The 18220-nt window shown below is 34.6% G+C and overlaps 4 protein-coding genes and 1 pseudogene across 4 annotated transcripts; 1 reads left to right on the top strand and 4 right to left on the bottom strand.

Moving 5' to 3' along the window:
* The first annotated feature begins 2141 nt into the window (after positions 1–2141).
* On the top strand, positions 2142–3891 carry LOC121783932 (beta-D-glucosyl crocetin beta-1,6-glucosyltransferase-like). The gene has a single exon (XM_042182121.1). It carries the CDS (start codon positions 2167–2169, stop codon positions 3544–3546), a length of 1380 nt encoding a protein of 459 aa, XP_042038055.1. The 5' UTR covers positions 2142–2166; the 3' UTR covers positions 3547–3891.
* A 959-nt stretch (positions 3892–4850) lies between these two features.
* Positions 4851–7286, bottom strand: LOC121793142 (annotated as a pseudogene).
* A 344-nt stretch (positions 7287–7630) lies between these two features.
* Positions 7631–9329, bottom strand: LOC121763385 (CASP-like protein 1E2). Its single transcript, XM_042159398.1, has 2 exons — positions 8956–9329; positions 7631–8111 (listed from the first exon to the last, which is right to left on the bottom strand). Exons 1-2 carry the CDS (start codon positions 9201–9203, stop codon positions 7772–7774), a joined length of 588 nt encoding a protein of 195 aa, XP_042015332.1. The 5' UTR covers positions 9204–9329; the 3' UTR covers positions 7631–7771.
* A 3999-nt stretch (positions 9330–13328) lies between these two features.
* On the bottom strand, positions 13329–15009 carry LOC121759349 (UDP-glucosyltransferase 29-like). Its single transcript, XM_042154907.1, has one exon. It carries the CDS (start codon positions 14752–14754, stop codon positions 13408–13410), a length of 1347 nt encoding a protein of 448 aa, XP_042010841.1. The 5' UTR covers positions 14755–15009; the 3' UTR covers positions 13329–13407.
* Positions 15010–16007: 998 nt separating this feature from the next.
* Positions 16008–16703, bottom strand: LOC121793143. Its single transcript, XM_042191327.1, has one exon. It carries the CDS (start codon positions 16701–16703, stop codon positions 16008–16010), a length of 696 nt encoding a protein of 231 aa, XP_042047261.1.
* Positions 16704–18220: the final 1517 nt, after the last annotated feature.

Genomic DNA, 18220 nt, shown 5'->3' on the forward strand with positions numbered 1-18220 from the left:
ACCTTCTCAAACAAAACATATGAAGTGAGCTTCATATCAATGTTATCAAATAAATGCAATGAATAAATGAATAAAACTATTATCTGCTTTAGCAAAATGAGAGCTCTGCAAACACAAGCTAAAATCAAGGTTTATAACAATAGACCACTCCAGTCATGTCTTCTCATATACTGATATTGTATATACTTATGAACCCAATCACAATCAAGAAATCTTATATAGAAACCAAAGTTTCTAAATCAATTGATGTTCAATAATGAAGTTAGTATATGTTGTCTAAGCATATCATCGATGGAGCTGCTTCCATATATAACCTCCAAACCTAATTGTGGCTGTGAATGTCGTCACTTATAACATCGATCCTTGCCTCCGTAACTTCACCCCCATGCCTCTCTAGAACCCTCAGCATGTCTAGCACTGAGCCACGCCAAGAGGGCAGTTGAATAGCGAGGAACTCAATCAATTTATGTCAACATGAAATGCTAGCTTGAATCATGTATACTGACGAACAAATATAAACCGTAACAAAATCGAGCAATAATATTCTAAAACAGAATGCAATCAAATGAATCACATAGCTAATACTCCAAATATAGCTCCGTCTAAATTAAAATCTGCATGAATGCGTCGGGGTTTAATGCTATGAACTCATTTTATTATTTGGAATGCATATAATGTGATTTTATTGACATTATAAAGATTGTTGAATAAATTAATTTGGCTAATGAATTTATTTAGATATTTGATCATGAAAATGTGGTATAGGATAAGTATAATTGATAATATATTTAACTATGGAGAATTTACTGAGCACGATTAGTAATTTGTAAAATACTATTACTCTTTATGAATAGTAATTAGTGAATACTAACAAAGAGTTCACTTTCAGAAATTAATTCAAGGCCAGGTGACAATTAACATGGATAAATATAATTAGACTAGAAATAAAAAGAATTTAAGTATTTGAATTAGAAAGAAAAGAAAGATTCAAATTGATTAATATTTAATACTATAAGAATAAACATATGAGTAGTTAGAGTTAGATTCTTAACATTGTATAAGGTATCGACTTATTTTATTTTATTTTTGGAGACTGATTCTTTTGTAGATATGTAGCAGTAGAACCTAATAAATTTCCATTCATTAATAGGTAGATGTCGATGTTTTTTTCTCAATTTTAGGATATGATGTAAGCTTAAGAACTACCTTTGACATTTGACGTTGAAAGTGAGTGGCACTCAATAAATACATAACTAAAAATAAATGCACAACCCATTCACCCCTCTCTCTCTCTCTCTCTCTCTCTCTCTCTCTCTCTCTCTCTCTCTCTCTCTCTCTCTCTCTCTCTCTCTCTCTCTCTCTCTCTCATCTCACTTGATTTTGGAATTCATTAGAATCATTAGTTTTTTTAATGCTTAGACTGAAATTACTATTCTAATAAGAAAATAAATAATTCAAGATTTTTTTTATAATTAATTCATACCAGGTAATAATAAACATAAATAAATATAAGTTCACTAAGTATTTGTATTAGAATGAAAAGAAAGATTCAAATTAATACTATAAAAATAAACATATGAGTAGTAAGAGAAGTAAATTAGAGAGAAGTACTTAAAAATTTCCTTCTTAACATTGTAAGTATCGATTTCTTTTATTCTATTTTTGGAGATAGATTCTTTTGTAGTCCTCAGTATACATATGCTGCCTTTGACTTTGAAAGTGAGTAGACACTCACTTCATTAAAAGGTGCTGATGTTTATTGCCTAATTTTGGGATATGATGTAAGCTTAATGAACTGCCTTTGACCTTAAAAGTGAGTAGACACTCTATAAATAGAGAAGTAAAAGAAAATGCACAACATATTAACCCCTCGCTTCCTCACTCGTCTCTCTCCTTCTCTTTCTGCTTCCCTCCGCAGTTTCACCGCCGTCTCAGTCGTAGTTCTCTGCTATGGCCGCCAACGCTCTGCATCTCGACTCCTCCTCTCCTTCCCTCTTTTCTCAGCACGCTCTCGGTAATATATATATATAGTATAACTGCATGCATGCACACTATATACTTGTATATTTATGTAGAAAAGTTATAAATTAATTTTCTGCATCCGCCCCTTATCATGATTTTCATATCGGTTCCCTATTGTTTTTTGCAGAATATCATGATAGAGAAATGACTGAAAACGGAATTCCATCAATGGAGGCTAATCAAACTATGTTGAGCATTCTAATGTTTCCATGGTTGGGGCATGGACATGTAGCCCCTTATCTTCAACTAGCCAAAAATCTCTCAAAGAGAAACTTCAAAATATACTTTTGTTCAACACCTGTCAGTCTCGAGTCAGTCAGAGGAGCCCTTGCAAGGAACTCAGATGGTGCCAACATCCATCTAGTCGAGCTTCATCTGCCATCATCACCCGAGCTTCCTCCAGAGTACCACACAACGAAAAATATACCACCAAATCTCATTCCCCAACTCTTTGAGGCCTTTAGCCAGTCAAAATCCAATTTCTCTAACATACTTTCCTTCCTAAAACCTGATATGGTGATATACGACAGATTTCAGACATGGGCAGCCACCGCCTCCTTGTCTCTAGGCATTCCCGCCGTTCATTTTGCACCTGGAGCAGCTGCCGTGCATTCATTTTACTACCACCTCGCGGGAATGACGGACTCACCTTTCCCTTATGATGCATTGTATCTTCGAAACTATGAAGAAAAGCCCTCTGCCAATGCAGTCGTGTTAAAGGTCATTAAGGAAGATGATCAACATTCTGGATATGGTCATTTCAAGCTATCTCAAGACATTATCTTGGTAAAGACAAGTAGGAGTTTCGAAGGGAAGTACGTCGACTACTTATCTAGCTTGCTGCAGAAAAAAATTGTCCCTGTTGGTCCACTTATTGTACAAGCCATGGGTAAAGATGATGATTCAGGGATCTTGCAATGGCTGAGCTGCAAAAACCGGTTTTCGACTGTTTTCATCTCTTGTGGGAGTGAGAACTACTTGTCCAAGGATCAGATTCAAGAGGTAGCTAAGGGGCTGGAGATTTCCAAGGTGAACTTCATATGGGTTGTGAGGTTTCCTCAAGGGGAGAGAGTTTCTCTAGACGAGATGCTGCCAAAGGGATTTCTCGACAGAGTGGGAGAGAGAGGCCGGATTATTCAAGGATGGGCACCACAGGGTGGCATTCTAGCACATCCTAGTATTGGTGCTTTTGTGAGTCATTGTGGTTGGAACTCAACACTCGAGAGCATTCATTTTGGTGTGCCGGTCATAAGCATGCCTTTCAAGCTCGACCAGCCACTGAATGCCAGGTTAATGGTGGAGGCTGGTGTGGCTGTTGAGGTGGTAAGGGATGGAAGTGGAAATTTCAGTAGCCAGGAGTTTGCCAATGCAATCAAGAAGGTGATTGTTGAGGAAGCGGGCCAAGAAATGAGGGAGAAGGCTGCTGAACTGAGTGAGAAAATGAAAAATGAAGATGAACGTGTGACGAATGAAGCAGCAGACGAACTGAGGAAAATTTGTTTGGAGCATAATCAGAGGAAGTAGTAACACCTTCTCAAAGAAGCTTATGGAGTGAGCTTCATAACAATGTTATCAAATAAATTAATCAATAAATGAATAAAACTATCTGCTTTAGCAAATGAGAGCTCTGCAAACACAACCTAAAATCAAAGTCTAGAACAATAGATGTATTTTTCTGAAGGTATTAGATGTATTTTTCTGTATCATCTAATATCATTGGCTGCAGCATTTAACGGTTAAAATCTAGATTGAGAAATCTGTGTTTATATACCAAATTCCAATGTGATTTAAATGGACTAAATGATCAGATTTCTTCCATCGCAATCATCCCCAAAATTTGCGGGAAATTCAATCAATTTTATTCACACAAAGAGAAACAATCAGTTCAGATGATCAAACAGAAATCATAACAAATCGATCAATAATATTCTAAAACAATAGCACATAGCTAATATTCAAAATAGCCTTCCGTCTAATCAGCAAAAATCAAACCTCGTTAACAGCAACAATCACATGTACCGATTCAACAATCCGGAGAGAAAAAGAGAGAGAGATCACCTTATGCGCCGTAAACAGGGAAGGAACGCTGCCACTATTGCAGAATCACTGTATCCCTCCATAATTCCTAGAACAAATCTTCAGTTACTCTGCTTTAATTTTCCGATTTTCTCAATTACCCCTGTTTAATTTTCAGTCTTTTACTTTTACGCTATTTACTTTCTCAGCAAGTTTATTATTCCAAAACCCTAGTGAATGATTGTTGGCTGCTCGACGGGAACCTCTCCCGCGAATGAACCAATATCTTCCCTGCAATCTCCTGCAGTTATCACTCGATACGGGTTTACTCGTATCACGGGTGCATGCATATAGCAACATGATGAAATCATGTATCTCAAAATATGTTTGGAAACTATAGATGATGATTGAATGGATTTGTTTCATTTCACCATACATTATACTCGTATTAGGATTCAAATCAATACTAAGTGAGGACTAATTACAGATATAATATCTCTTTATTATATGTCTGGAAATTATAGAATGATGACTACTCATATTTAAAATTGGATTTCTTTTTCCATGTACTCAAGTCCCGAAATACAGAATAAGATTCGGATTGGATTAATTTGGTTAACAAGAAAAGAAAAATTCCATGATAATTAAGTGATACTATTAATTAGTCATTTCTGACACTCCAAGTGGGGTTCATACCATCAGCAGAAACCGAAGTTGTCCCAACAATTAATAGTAAGTAATAATGTTGCTCACACATAATATTGCTATGTAAAAGTTCAACCAAAACCAAAAAATACTTCAAACCATATGTGTTTCTCTACCTCAAATGAAAGTACATATATCTATAATTAATTAGTAATTCAATTACCAAAAGAATGATCAATAAAATGAAACCTAGTTCTATATATCTTCAATGCATATACATTTTTCTCAAAAATTTTTACCTCGGCCTGTATTTTGTGGACAAACCTATCCTTCATTCTTGTCTGAACACTGCTAACCATATCAAGTTCATGATTTCTCTGTAATTCAGCAAGAACTCGCGACAAACCTATATTATCATCGATGCTATTGGATACGAGAATCTCCATTATTCCATCAGAGACTATTTTTACATCCACATCAACTGAACTTTTATTCAACCAAACTCTTCAGCTTGTTTCTGCGAATTCCGAGCTCTTGGATATTCTTCTCCATCCGTATTATGTGGCTCGTTGCAGCTTGTACATGATCACATACACTTTGCTTTCCCTTTAAATTAAGTGCAAAACCAACCTTAATTAGTAGTTCCAATATTAATAATATCCACATGAACTAGTAGTACTAATTAACTCACCTTGATCTTATGATGGGGAAGATGAGAGCGGAGAGAGGCATAAAGATCTGAGAGTTCTTTCCTCCTCTTCCTCTCCACCTCTCGATGCATATCCTTCTTGCTTGTTAATTCTGTTGTTTTGCTTTCTTCTTTGACGTTCTTGCTGGCTGAGAAAATCGATCAAATTATTTTCCACTGAGAAATCGATCATATTATTTTCCAAGAAATTATAATCCCCAATCAGATCATCCTGGATATGGAATCCCCGAGGGGTTCTGAAACCCGAATCATCCTGGATATGGAATCCCTGAGGGGTTCCAAAACCCGGATCATCCTGGATTTGGAATCCCTGGGGGTTTCAAAACCCAACTCATAACTTTGTTGAAAGGGAAGCATTTTTCAATAGGTATATTTTTGTGGAGCTCAAAAAATTAATTAGGTTGGTTTAGAGCGTTGAGATCTCCATGAACTCATAGAAAAGGAGATTAATGATATGACCCTACATTGCTTATTAAACTTGTTTTATGTTTATGGTGACTATTTTTAGACAAATAGAGAAAACAACTGCCTACAATAGTGTATTCACACGTGAAATAAACGTATAATATATGTATATAGTGTACTCATTTTGGTGGAATGTGCTCATTTGGCTGATTCACATTTGATTTTTATAATTACAGCTGACTGTGACTACTAGCTACACTTTGGTATTAAAAGTTGATTTTGGATTTAGTATAAATTAAATAAATTTCACTTCCATTCAGTGTGCTCATTTGGCTGGAGTATGCTTTTTTTTATTTATTTACATTTGATTTTTATAAGTACAACTGACTGTGACTACTAGCTATACTTTGGTGTTTAAAGTTGATTTTAGACCTAAAATAAATAAATTAAGTTCACTTCCATTGAGTGTACCAAAAATTCTTGCAACTCTTTTTCTAATAAGTTTCGATGGAATGTGCACTGTACCAACCGTATCATCTTCTTGATTTGAAGCTTCATGTAATAAGATATGGAAGATCCTGATCACATTATTAAAGTGATTTTGCCTTTACAACCTAGTCAGCATGAGTTAGGTCTGGAAACCTCAACTACTCCTCAAGGGAGATTCCAAATCGGCCTGCATTATCTGATTAAGGATGCCAATTTCATGGAAATTAATTTAATTAATTTCTCTATCAATGAGATACATGTGAACAACAGTAAAGATTTGGACTTGTTGGAAAAAGGCAAAAATTGTGCTGCAACAAGAAGGTGTTGCATCGAGAGGAGGATCAAGTTGAATTAATGTCAATTTTTTCTTTTATAATGTGAAACTTTTAGGTGAATGTGATGTAGTATATCTCCTTAAGAAACCATACATAACCTCGCTGCCACAGAATCGCCACTTCTCAGCCTAAAACATGGGCGTCTCGGAACCCCCAGCCCGATCTGAATCGATTGCCATGAAGCAGAAGAATGAGAGTTTTTAGGTTGAGAGTGAGATCTGCTGCTGCTGCTTCTGCCATGAACATGCATGATACTATCAGGGAATCAAACCAGATGCAGCCGGTCCTACACGGTAGTTGAGCCGTATTGCTTTTTGGGCTTGGCCGTCCAAGATCGTTGAGTCGTTACCTTTTTCTTTTTTTTGGCAAACCTTTATTACTTCTCATACTTTACTTCTTTCTCTCCCTTATTTGATTTTATTTTCTACTTCATTTACTCTACTGCATATAAAAAATGAGGGGAGGTGATCAAAGTATAATTAATATTAAGTGTATAACTAAAGAACAAATCTCAGCCATTAGATCAATATGATCTAGTTCACTATATGGGCATTTTAGTTCACTATATGAATTTCAAAACAAGGAGTGAACTAAAATACCATCATAGTGAAGTATTTACTCCATGAAAGATTTAGTTCACCGTAATGGCGTTTTGGTTCACGCATTCCTGTAGTGAACTAAATCACTCTTATAGTGAACTAAATCGTTTCTTATAGTGAACTAAATTCGTGTTCTCTAGTTTGCATTTAAGTAGTGGTTTCCTTAGATCACTAATCTATGAATATGAATGGATATGGGAAAGTATTTTGGTGGCTAGATCATTAGCTTTTATATTTTGAAATTTCGATGGAAATTATTTTAGTTTGGGAAAGTATTAACGTGAGGGATTTGAGAAGCAAACATTGGGCCCAATGACAAAGCTTCCCAACTAAAGAGAATCCATAATTTTGTGGGTTGGGCTTATAAACAAAAATAAATCTTTCAAGGAAAGATAACTAGACAACAATCATGATCATTTAATTTTAATCCTCAAAATAACGCTCAGAACAAAGCAAAACATCAATACACCCTCATTTTTTAAAAAAATCAAACTCCTTATTTTACAAAAACTTGAATTTAACTATGGATAAGTATTTAACTCTCCAATTATCTAGGGTCTCTTGTGGAGGTTGTAGGTGGCAAGCACCACCAATAAGAAGAACGCCACCGCGGCCGCAGCGGAAAGGCCCAAGGAGGCCGCGGTCTGGGAGCAGAATTTGTCGAACACATTGCACACCTTCTTCCACTGCACGTGCGAGTTTCCATGGTAGCCCATGAGGCCGATGGCGCCGGCGGCCCCGATGGCGGAGAATAGGAGGGCAACCATTATTAGGTCAAGTATGCTGATCAATATTGTGATCCACTTTTTAGTACCATCTCTATTTGCTAGAGTTAGAGCCAATGAAATGGCTGCATAGCCACATGCTATTGAGTTTGCCACCACTAAATACCTAAAATCAAACAATTTAATAAAGAAATATCAGTATAAATAAAGAATCATTAATGATCTCTAATTTAAGATCAAGATTCCTTTTAGCTTACATAAAATAAAAACATTTATGCTATGACTATAATATTTTAGTCTTACCCTCAACATAATTCTATATTATTTTAAACTTTTTAAAAATATTATAAAATAAAAAATTGAAAAATGAGATCCATAATTAATTGACGATGTCTAACTAGAGTGGGATATTTTGATGCACAACTAACACGATTAAAATTGCCCCCTGATCACAGTCAATAATAAATGAAAAAAGAAGTACTCCTATAAACTAACAACTACTCATTTAAGACAATTTATTACTTATAATAATTGTCTTAAATACCTTTTTTACTATACCTAACCAACTAATCTAAGACTTCGAGATTCCATATAACTTCAGTATCGTTTAAAAAATAGTTTTATTTTATTAATCTTACTTAACTGCCCAAGTTCCACACTAGTTAGTGATGAATTATTTTCTTTGTAATTAAAATTTTAGACAAATTGTGGTTGAGATTCTGAGAATCCATACATAGCCTCCAACACATTTAAAATTTGAAACAAAAATAATAGTATTCCACCTATCTAATGAAAATAGAAATTCTTTTGTTTTGCTACTTCCGATAAAAGTAATTAACTTTTATTTTTAGTAAAGAATTCTTTTGTTTTGCTACTTCCTATAAAAATAATGAACTTTTTATTATTAGTAACTTTTCTTTACTGATACTTATTAATTAAGCAGTATATCATTTTAAAATTATCTATTTTGAAGTTCTACGAAAAAAAGAAAAAGAATGAATATTTCTTACGTAAAGGCCGACAAGTAGTTCCATTTGGCGGTGGCCGGAATGCTGATCGGCGGCAGGGAGGAGACCAAAGTGACCGACACCATCTTGGTCTCCTTGTTGACGCCGAGAACCACGGCGGCGGCGAGGGAGAGCGCAAGAGAAAGGAACCTCAAAACGACGTCGCAGCCCGACATACTTCTCCTCTTAGCCACAACCCTCGTACCACTCTCAATTCCCCCATAACCGCTCCCTTTTGCCTCAGAATCCATCTTTTTTTTTATTTTCTATAAATAAATTACACAATTACTATTATTTGTTTCACCTTTTTTTCTTTCTCTTGAGGAGCGAGAACAATGTGAGAGCTGCGGTCGCCTTTTATAGAGACAGGTGATCGTGTGAATTGATTTTGCTTCTGTGACATTGGAAATATGTGTAATTTATATCTCATTAATATTTAAACGTAAGGTTTATCCATTTTTAAAATTTTAATATATGCTTACTTTATTACCCCTCGATTTATTACTCTATTATCTCCATCTCTCTTAAATAATTTTTTGCTAGTACTAGTAGTACTCCTATTATTTAATAAAATAGTTTCATCAATCTAAATTGATTCATGAATACAAAAATACTTCATAATTATATCAAAGTCCTGGCTCAGTCATTGCGTGCATAGAATGTTATACATTTATTTGTTGGAGTAGTTTATAAATTGACTAATTTATTGAATTATAAAAGAACAAATAAGAAAGTGATCATAATGTGAAGCACAACAAAAATAATTAATTGATACGTACAGTATTTATTTCCATATTAGTTCATTATTAGTGTACAGTAGTATATGATAAGGTGTGGTATATGAATGAACAAATATGGAAATAATGAATGAGCCCGCAGGGGCGTAGCGCAGTTGACAACGGAGGGGCAGATCTTGCTGCAATGAGCCTGAGTTCGAATCTGTCGTGTAGTTGCTTCCATATCTCAGGCACAAGTGTGAGGCCTTGGGAGATGGACTTCTGGCAGCCAGTGGGTTAGGGCCTCCCCCTTAACGGGCTACTGCGTACCCTGATTGAACCCCCTCACATGATGTCGCGCCGGAGTGTGGGGGCCGCCAAGGCTACGGAATCGCCTTTTTGGCGCAATGGAAATAATGAATGAGAAAGGTGGTGGTTCGTGGTGCATTGACATTGGGCGTTATGAGAAATTAATGCGTGTCACATGGTGTGGATACGTGTGAGAAATTAACTTGTAATACGCGCCAGTCGATTTCTTAATTTCTATGAGAAATAAAATTCCCAATAAGAAAATAAAATTTATTTTTATAGATAAAAGAATATAGTGTTATAATATATATTATGTCAAAATTATTATTAACATCATTTATTTTAAAAATTACAGTTAAATATATTCATTATAACTCTAACATCAAATAAATAAATTAAGTTTTAATGCATGTAATTTATAAAATAAATAAGCATTTAATAACAATTTCAAAGTATTAGAATCAAAATAAAATTTTAAAATAAATACGTTAAACACGGGAAAAAATATCTATTTTCTATTTTCGTGTTATTTTGTTATGAATATAATATGCAATATGCATTACAATTGCAAAATCTTGATACAAAAAATAGTTAAATTAGATATATGAGATGTAACAATGGATTTTAAATGAATAAAGTATGATATTTTTAAAGTTTCAATGTATGAATAATGTTGTTATATTCAGTTAAAAAAGTGTTCTCTTTATTGAAAAATATAATATGTGTGAGTCCATGGTCCATGTATGCAAAATTGCATATGATGTTTATAAAATGTACATTTGGAATTCTCAAATATTTTATCTTCAAGTCGGAGGCAATAATACATTAATACTAATAAGATGAGTTTGTTGACTGTTAAATAAGAACGCTGATACATAGAGCAGCTGTCGCATTTTTGACCCTATTTTTGTGTGGTTATTATTGCTGCATTAAATTGCTCAGATTTGAAGGATAATGTTTCATATTTATTATATTTTCGTATTTCCGTTGAAACTTAAGTGAGGAATTTTATACTCCCTCCGTCCCGGGCTACTCGCTCATTTCCTTTTCGGCTCGGAGATTAAGGAATGAGTGTATAGGAAAGTCAAAAATGACGGCTGTAGGTGAAATTTTTTACTAAAAATGGAAAGAGTGCAAGTAACTTGGGACGCTCAAAAAGGAAATAAGTGCGAGTAGTGCGGGACGGAGGGAGTATTAAGCAATTTGAAGGATAATGTTGAAATATTTATTATATTTTCGTATTTCCAGACTTTGGAAGTGGTTGGCGTATAAATTAATTCAGCTTTGATGATCTGAAATTGGTTGATCGATACTGCATTTAAACTCCTTTTAAAAACTATTGGAGCTTACTTAGTAGAAATTTCAACTTTGGCTCACAAGCAAGAAGAAGCCAAGACTTAACCAACTTGCAAAAATTATTGCTAAATGAATTTATAGTGAAAGAAGCAAAAACTAAATTGATTTTGTAAGTTCACTTTTTTTTTTGGAGACTGTTTGATTTGTAAAATTGTATCTCATGAATTTGTAAGTATTATTTTTGGTTCATGAGATCGAATTTCACAACTTAATCTTATACGCACAATAATTATATGAGAATAAGTCATAGTTATCCTTAATTCCAATTTCCAACTAAAATAATACTATTACAACTTAATCATATGCATAATTATATAATAATGAATAATGACAACCTAACGGCACATTAATACATATAACTGTCATTATCAATTAATGTAAACCGTAATTTATCTGCATATATTCGAAGGAATGCATTGAATATATAGTCTCTGCATTTCCCATTAATATAATAAACACACAATAATAATTAGTCTGATTAATAATGTGACAGATAATAAACGAAAATTCCAACAATTTGAAGTAAAAAATTCGATCTTTGAGACATCTTACTCTTGGAGAAAAAATAAGGTCACGACGAATAAATGACTATTCAAGGATATAATTATTTTATGACATTCTTGATAATTAGTTTTGATTACGACCATGCGGAGGCAATATTCAGTCATAATGTATTTAGATATAGCGATTGTGAATACACATATTTGTTCCAGCGGTAAAATTCTCAACGTACACATTAGATGCCCGTGTTCAAGTTCACTCAACGGCGGTTTTTATGCAATTTCAAATCTTGTGCTTTACTACCTTTTTCTGTTTATTCATTTTTTATATGTTCATATTTCTTTATCGTTTATCAAATATTCTGAATTGGATACGAAAATTGTTTTTTGTTTGTTTAAATCTTTTTATGTATATTTCATATCTTTTATATTTCTTAAATATTCTTATATGCATTCGAAAACAGAAACACATTTCATGCATAGATCTTATGTATTTTTATATTTTCAGTCTTTTGTTTTTAAAAGAAATTGGAATGCATATAAAACATACACAATTAACACTCACACATATATTTAATCTTTTCTATTTTTTCAAATCTTTTAAAGCTTTTTGATATCTTCAACATTTTAGTTTTTTAAATATTCCAATGTATTTAATCATATATTGTTTCATCATAATATATATTTCCTCAATCCCCTATTAACTCTCCACTTTCACTTTTTACCATATACTATATAATATAGGTCGGTCGCGTATTCCACTAACTTATTATACTCATATTTTATTATAAATTTAATACACAAAAATGGACTCACATTCCATTAATTTTTTCAACTCATTTTCCTTTACATTTCTCAAAATATGTGCCGAAACCGAAGTGGACAATTATTGCCCTTACATTTCTTAAAATCTGTGCCGAAATCGAAGTAGACAATTATTGAGGGACGGAGTGAGTAATTAGTTTTTTTTAAGTAAAAGAATTTTTTAGATTTTGAAGTTATGAGTCACTATAAGTATTTTTCGTACCCCAGATGAAAAATCTTGTATCCGTCACTGCCAGTCTATGTTTAGAACATATAATTGAGGGTTTCAATTTTAAGTCGGTCCAAAATGTCTTTCAATTTCCACATTTTATTGATTATTATCGGAATCAAACAAATATTCTTTACATTACTCCTTTCTATGAAAAGTCTTAAATAATCTATTTAAGACAGGGGATAGGCCTGGGTCGCGCATGAAGACAGGGGAGAGTCCCGAGGCCGCGCCCCGTTGCGGCCCGGCCTAGGGTTATGGAGTATTCGGGCCAGACTTGAACCCTCAATTCTTTTATTTTTAAAATTGTAAATTTTTGCTTATTTATATACTGATTGTTCAACATTCTTGCGCTCGAGCCTGTATTTATCAATAACATAAGAGTGTCATTCTTACATCTAGGCTATACTAATTTTTCTATGTATCATTCCAATTTTAGGGGATGTTTCCAAAACGACACTCTAGATTTAATATATCATATCATATTTAATTAAAGATAATTTTACAATTAAAGATAATTTTACAATAATTCTAATAAATCTCAATTGCACTTACAAAGCAGCAACAACTCATTCGCCGTCTCCTCCACCGCGGCCTCCGCTTCCCTCCTCATCCTCTCACTCAAATCCCGAGCCCTTCTTCGTATCCCCTCCGACCCAACAACCTCATCAATCGCCGCCGCCACCTCCTCCCCACTAAAACATCCATCCCCGCCCCTGGCCACCTCCACCCCAACTCCGGCCGCCGCCACAACCCTCGCATTTATCGGCTGATCATACTTGATTGGCATCGCCACCACCGGCACCCCACACCACAAACTCTCCATAATCGAGCTCCATCCACAATGCGATACGAATCCACCAATACTACCATGGCTCAAAATCTCCGCCTGCGCCGCCCATCCCTCCACCACCAGCCCCCTTTCCCTCTCCCTCCCCGCAAACCCTCCGACCACCGCCTCCTCCAAACAAGCCCCCTCCTCCGGCAGTCTCACCACCCACACGAAATTCGCCTTACACAGCTCCAAACCCTTCGAAATCTCCCTAATTTGATCCATAGATATGAAATGTTCGCTGCCGAAACAGACGAAAACAGTCGAAGATCGCTCCTTTTTACTCAGCCATTGCAGAATCTCTGAATTCTCTTCTCCGATTCGATGATTGGGCTCGTGAATTAGTGGACCGGTCGCCACAACTCTCTTGTTGCAGAGCTCAGACATATAATCGAAGTATTTCCCATCAAAACCTCGAAACCCTCTGATCAAAACGACGTCGTTTGACAGATCGAAAACCCCAAACGAGAAAGCGCCTTCGTCTTCCTCCGCATCCTTGATTTCGAACTTAATCGGAGGGCGATCGTCGCCTTTTTCACGATCGGTGAGGTATATCTCTTCGTGAGGGAAAGGTCGATCCCCGCCGTGCTTGAACAGATGGTAGAAGTAGGAAAACGGCGCTGCTCCGGCGGTGGCGAAGTAAACAGAGGGAATGCCTCGGCGCCTCGCTTCCTTCGCCGCCCATGGCTGGAAGTAATCGTAGATCAGCAAATCGGGGTTGGTTCTGCTCATGATTTCGTTGAAGGCGGGAGATGTTTGTTGAAATGCTTGTATGAGAGCTGGCGTGAGATTCGGCGGCAGATTCTTGGTGGTGTGGAGGTGGGGAGGGAGATCCGGTAGCGGCGGGAAAGGGAGTTCGATTAGATCGACGGCGGTGGGGGAATCTTGTGCGATTTTGCTGCGGATGGAGTCAAGATTGACGGCGGAGGAGCAGAAGAAGACGTGGAAGCTTTTAGCGGAGAGATTGTTGGCGAGTTCGAAAAAGGGGTGGACGTGTGAGTAAGCTAGCCATGGAAACATTAAGATGGTGAATTGTTTAGTTTTAGCTTCCGCCATGGTTGAGTTGAATGCAAGTGTCGCCTCTGATTTACTTTCTCCGTATAGACATTTTAACCAACAGTTGGTGGAGTAATTTGATCGGTGATGTCACTGTTTTGATTCCAATCATTTGAGGCTGTGAACAAATCAGAAGTGGGTGAGGACAATAAAAATTGACTTGTCCCGAGAAGTGTATTCACTATTATGGATACTCCTAGAGCCTCCACAATATTGTTCCCCATTTTTAATAAAAACACATATTCCTTACTTCAAAAAAATACCTTATCAGTTTTACTGGACTATGGAGTATCATGTTAGTTAGCTATTCCATTCGTCACATTATAAGTGAAACATATTTCTTTTTAGACCGTCCCATTATAAGTAACATATTTTCTTTTATGGTAAAAAAAACAACATTCTATCTCTCTCTTACTTTTTCTCGCACGTACCTTATTCTCTCTTCATTTAACAACCAAACAGGCTACTTAAAAATCTTTGCCCAAAAAAAATGTATCATATATAATAAGACAGAAACCGAAAGTATAATTCAGTCACATTGCACGCAATATAAGGTCATTTTATTTATGCCTCATTCAATTTTTCAGTTTTATCAATTTTAAATTACCTATGTATTTAATTTTCAATGTTAGAAACGTAAAAAAGTTTAATTAAAATGAAAACAACGTAAATATTTAAATTAAAAACATAAAATAAAAATAACAAAATTTTAAAAATTATATAAATTAAAAATAGGGAAAAATAAACACGTCTCAATCCCATTTTTTTCGAACAGCCGAAGGAGTTCTCATCGTGTTGTTGATCGACATCGGACATTGCCGACTTGTCCATCTTAAGCATCGAATTGTACGTCTTCGGCATATTCGCATTGCCCATAAATCAAATGTTGGCATCCAACTCAGTTTCGATAAACTTTCGGGGATTGTGGATGTCTTAATCTCAACTTTTAATTCTTGATCTATTATCTATATAAATGACACTATGTTTAGCATTTAGTCAATGACTCAATTTATTAAGTTATCCCACTTTATTGCTTCACTCTAAAGATTTGCAAATCAATCTTTAAATCTTATCGCCAAGAATGATGTAGTAAAGACTAATTGGAAATGCAGCTATTTGCAGTGACGAAGCCAGAATTTTATGGTTGGGGGTCTAAGTAAAAAATTCAAATAATAAAATAAAACATAAATAATATTACATTATATAAATATAATGTTGTAAACACATAGTTCCATACAATGATATTATAACACTCATCTTCTACTTTTCATCTTCTGAAACCGCTGCATAATAGCTCCATTAGTTACATTAACAAACACATCCTTCTCAATATAAGGAACTAAGCAATCATTCAATAGCTGGTCTCTCATACGATTCCGTAGAGAAGTCTTAACGAGCTTCATTGTTGAAAAAGCTCTTTCTACTGAAGCAGTGGCAACGGGTAAGAGCAATGACAGTTTAATTAACAAATAAACCAACGGAAAATTCTCATGTTTCCTTGTAGAAACCATATTCTGAGAAAGACCTGCAATTCCCGATACTTTTGAAAACCTTTCATCTGTGCGCACATAAAAAATAAAGTTATCAAGCTGACTTTCAAGCTCATACAAAGTAACTTCAAAAAATTCAGATGGATAATACTTGGCAAGGCGAAGCAGCTTCTCTGAATCAAATGCATAAAATGAGTCTCTAGGATCAAAACATGTCATACACAGAAGTAAATCTGTGTTGACTTCATTAAAACGGTGATTCAACTCTTGAGCTTGCATATCAATGATTGAACAAAACAACTCAACTCGATAATGGTGGAGATTTTTTATTTTCTCAATTTTACGTCTTCCTCTTCCTCTAACTACACACTCATCTTCCATATCAAGCACATCAATCTCAGTTGTTCTACAAAACTTTGTAACTCCAGTAAGCAAAACCTCCAAACCCTTTTCCCTCATTACTTGTAAACGTGTTTTTGTTACTTTGACAAGATTCATAGCATTAACAAAGTCTTGATCCTTCTTTTGTAGAACTTGAGAGAGATCATGTGTAATTCCCAAGAGTTTCCTCGTAAGATGCAATACGAAGATAAACTCAAAATGATTTAGAATTTTTTATTAATAGAAAATAATGAATGAAAGAAAATAGAAAGTAATCAATATTTTTTATTAATTAAAATTAATAATTATGAAAATAATCGATATTTTTCAGAATTGTTGAGGGGCCCTTGGGCCCTCAGGCCCCATTGTCCCTTCGTCCCTGGCTATTTGTACGAATCATTCTTGAGCATGTGTTGATGTGCTCTACCACCGTTGTGAGTCATGGATTATATCGTGCTTGCGTGTTGCATCCTGTAAGAACACATCGTTAGTCAAAGCCCGCCACATGACTCACATCAGAACATATATATTACTAATATTTAGAAAAAAAAATAAATTTGACTAAAATAAATTGTATTAATGGTAAATTTTAGTGCTCAAAAATTACGGATAATACTTAAAATTACGTAAATTATGTAAATACTTAATTTATTAGTGCGTGGACTTTTTGAATTGGTACGAGATGTTGGGTCTTATATTCGATGGCATTGTATATAATTAGAGAGATGTATAAAAGAATATTGAGTATTGCTATTTTTGCTTTATTTTGCCCAAGTAGGAGGCCCAGCAAATTAGGCCTATTAATTGGATTTAGATTTTATGACCCAATTAAATCCTAAAAGCAAGTACTTTGAATCGGCCCAAATGGAATTCAACAATAAAAAACTTAATATACGGTGTATTAAATTTAAGATTTTACACTCCAGAATCCATGTATGAGATGTGACTTCTATTTTATTGTAAATTTATTATTAAAAAATATGCATAAGAAAATATGAGAAAACTCTATCACACCTTTTCATTTCTCACATGTTCTCTAAAGATGAAAAACATGGGAATATATTATCACGTCAATATTACATGAATATTTTGTACGTCGCTCCTTCTTCACTAAGACACTACAATTGTATAAATTATTTTAATATAATTTATGTATATTCTATTCCTTTTTGACCTTGTCACTTGTATAGTTCTTAATTCGGAGAATAAGAATCAACTAATTATGATATTAACGACCGGAAAAAATAAAATTAAGATGCGACTTAATGCTAATAATTATGCTCGGAATAGTTAGCTTAAAGCCTTAAATCAATAAGTAATACTAGTTAGCACATTAACATTTTAAATATTTTGGCAGAAACTCTAAAATTAATTAATGTATGAGTCCTACACAAAATTTCCCCTAATATTTAAAGTAGAATTTACTTAAATTAGTTTATTTAAATAAGATACTGATAACAGTAATAAACACAATTAATAATTTGCACTTTTATAAAATACTACTATATGTAAGAAAATGCTGAAAAATACAGAAAATATACCAAAGAAAAACTAGAAAATAGCCAATGATGCATATATACAAGGTCATGGACTCA

Source organism: Salvia splendens, chromosome 2, assembly GCF_004379255.2.
Source record: "Salvia splendens isolate huo1 chromosome 2, SspV2, whole genome shotgun sequence".
In the NCBI taxonomy this organism is placed as follows: domain Eukaryota; kingdom Viridiplantae; phylum Streptophyta; class Magnoliopsida; order Lamiales; family Lamiaceae; genus Salvia; species Salvia splendens.

Coding starts and splice junctions, on each gene's coding strand:
- LOC121783932 (XM_042182121.1), top strand. CDS start 2,167: ATGACTGAAAACGGAATTCCATCAATGGAGGCTAATCAAACTATGTTG.
- LOC121763385 (XM_042159398.1), bottom strand. CDS start 9,203: ATGGATTCTGAGGCAAAAGGGAGCGGTTATGGGGGAATTGAGAGTGGT. Junction 8,112..8,955: donor AACTACTTGTCGGCCTTTAC/GTAAGAAATATT, acceptor GTTTGATTTTAG/GTATTTAGTGGTGGCAAACT.
- LOC121759349 (XM_042154907.1), bottom strand. CDS start 14,754: ATGGCGGAAGCTAAAACTAAACAATTCACCATCTTAATGTTTCCATGG.
- LOC121793143 (XM_042191327.1), bottom strand. CDS start 16,703: ATGAGGGAAAAGGGTTTGGAGGTTTTGCTTACTGGAGTTACAAAGTTT.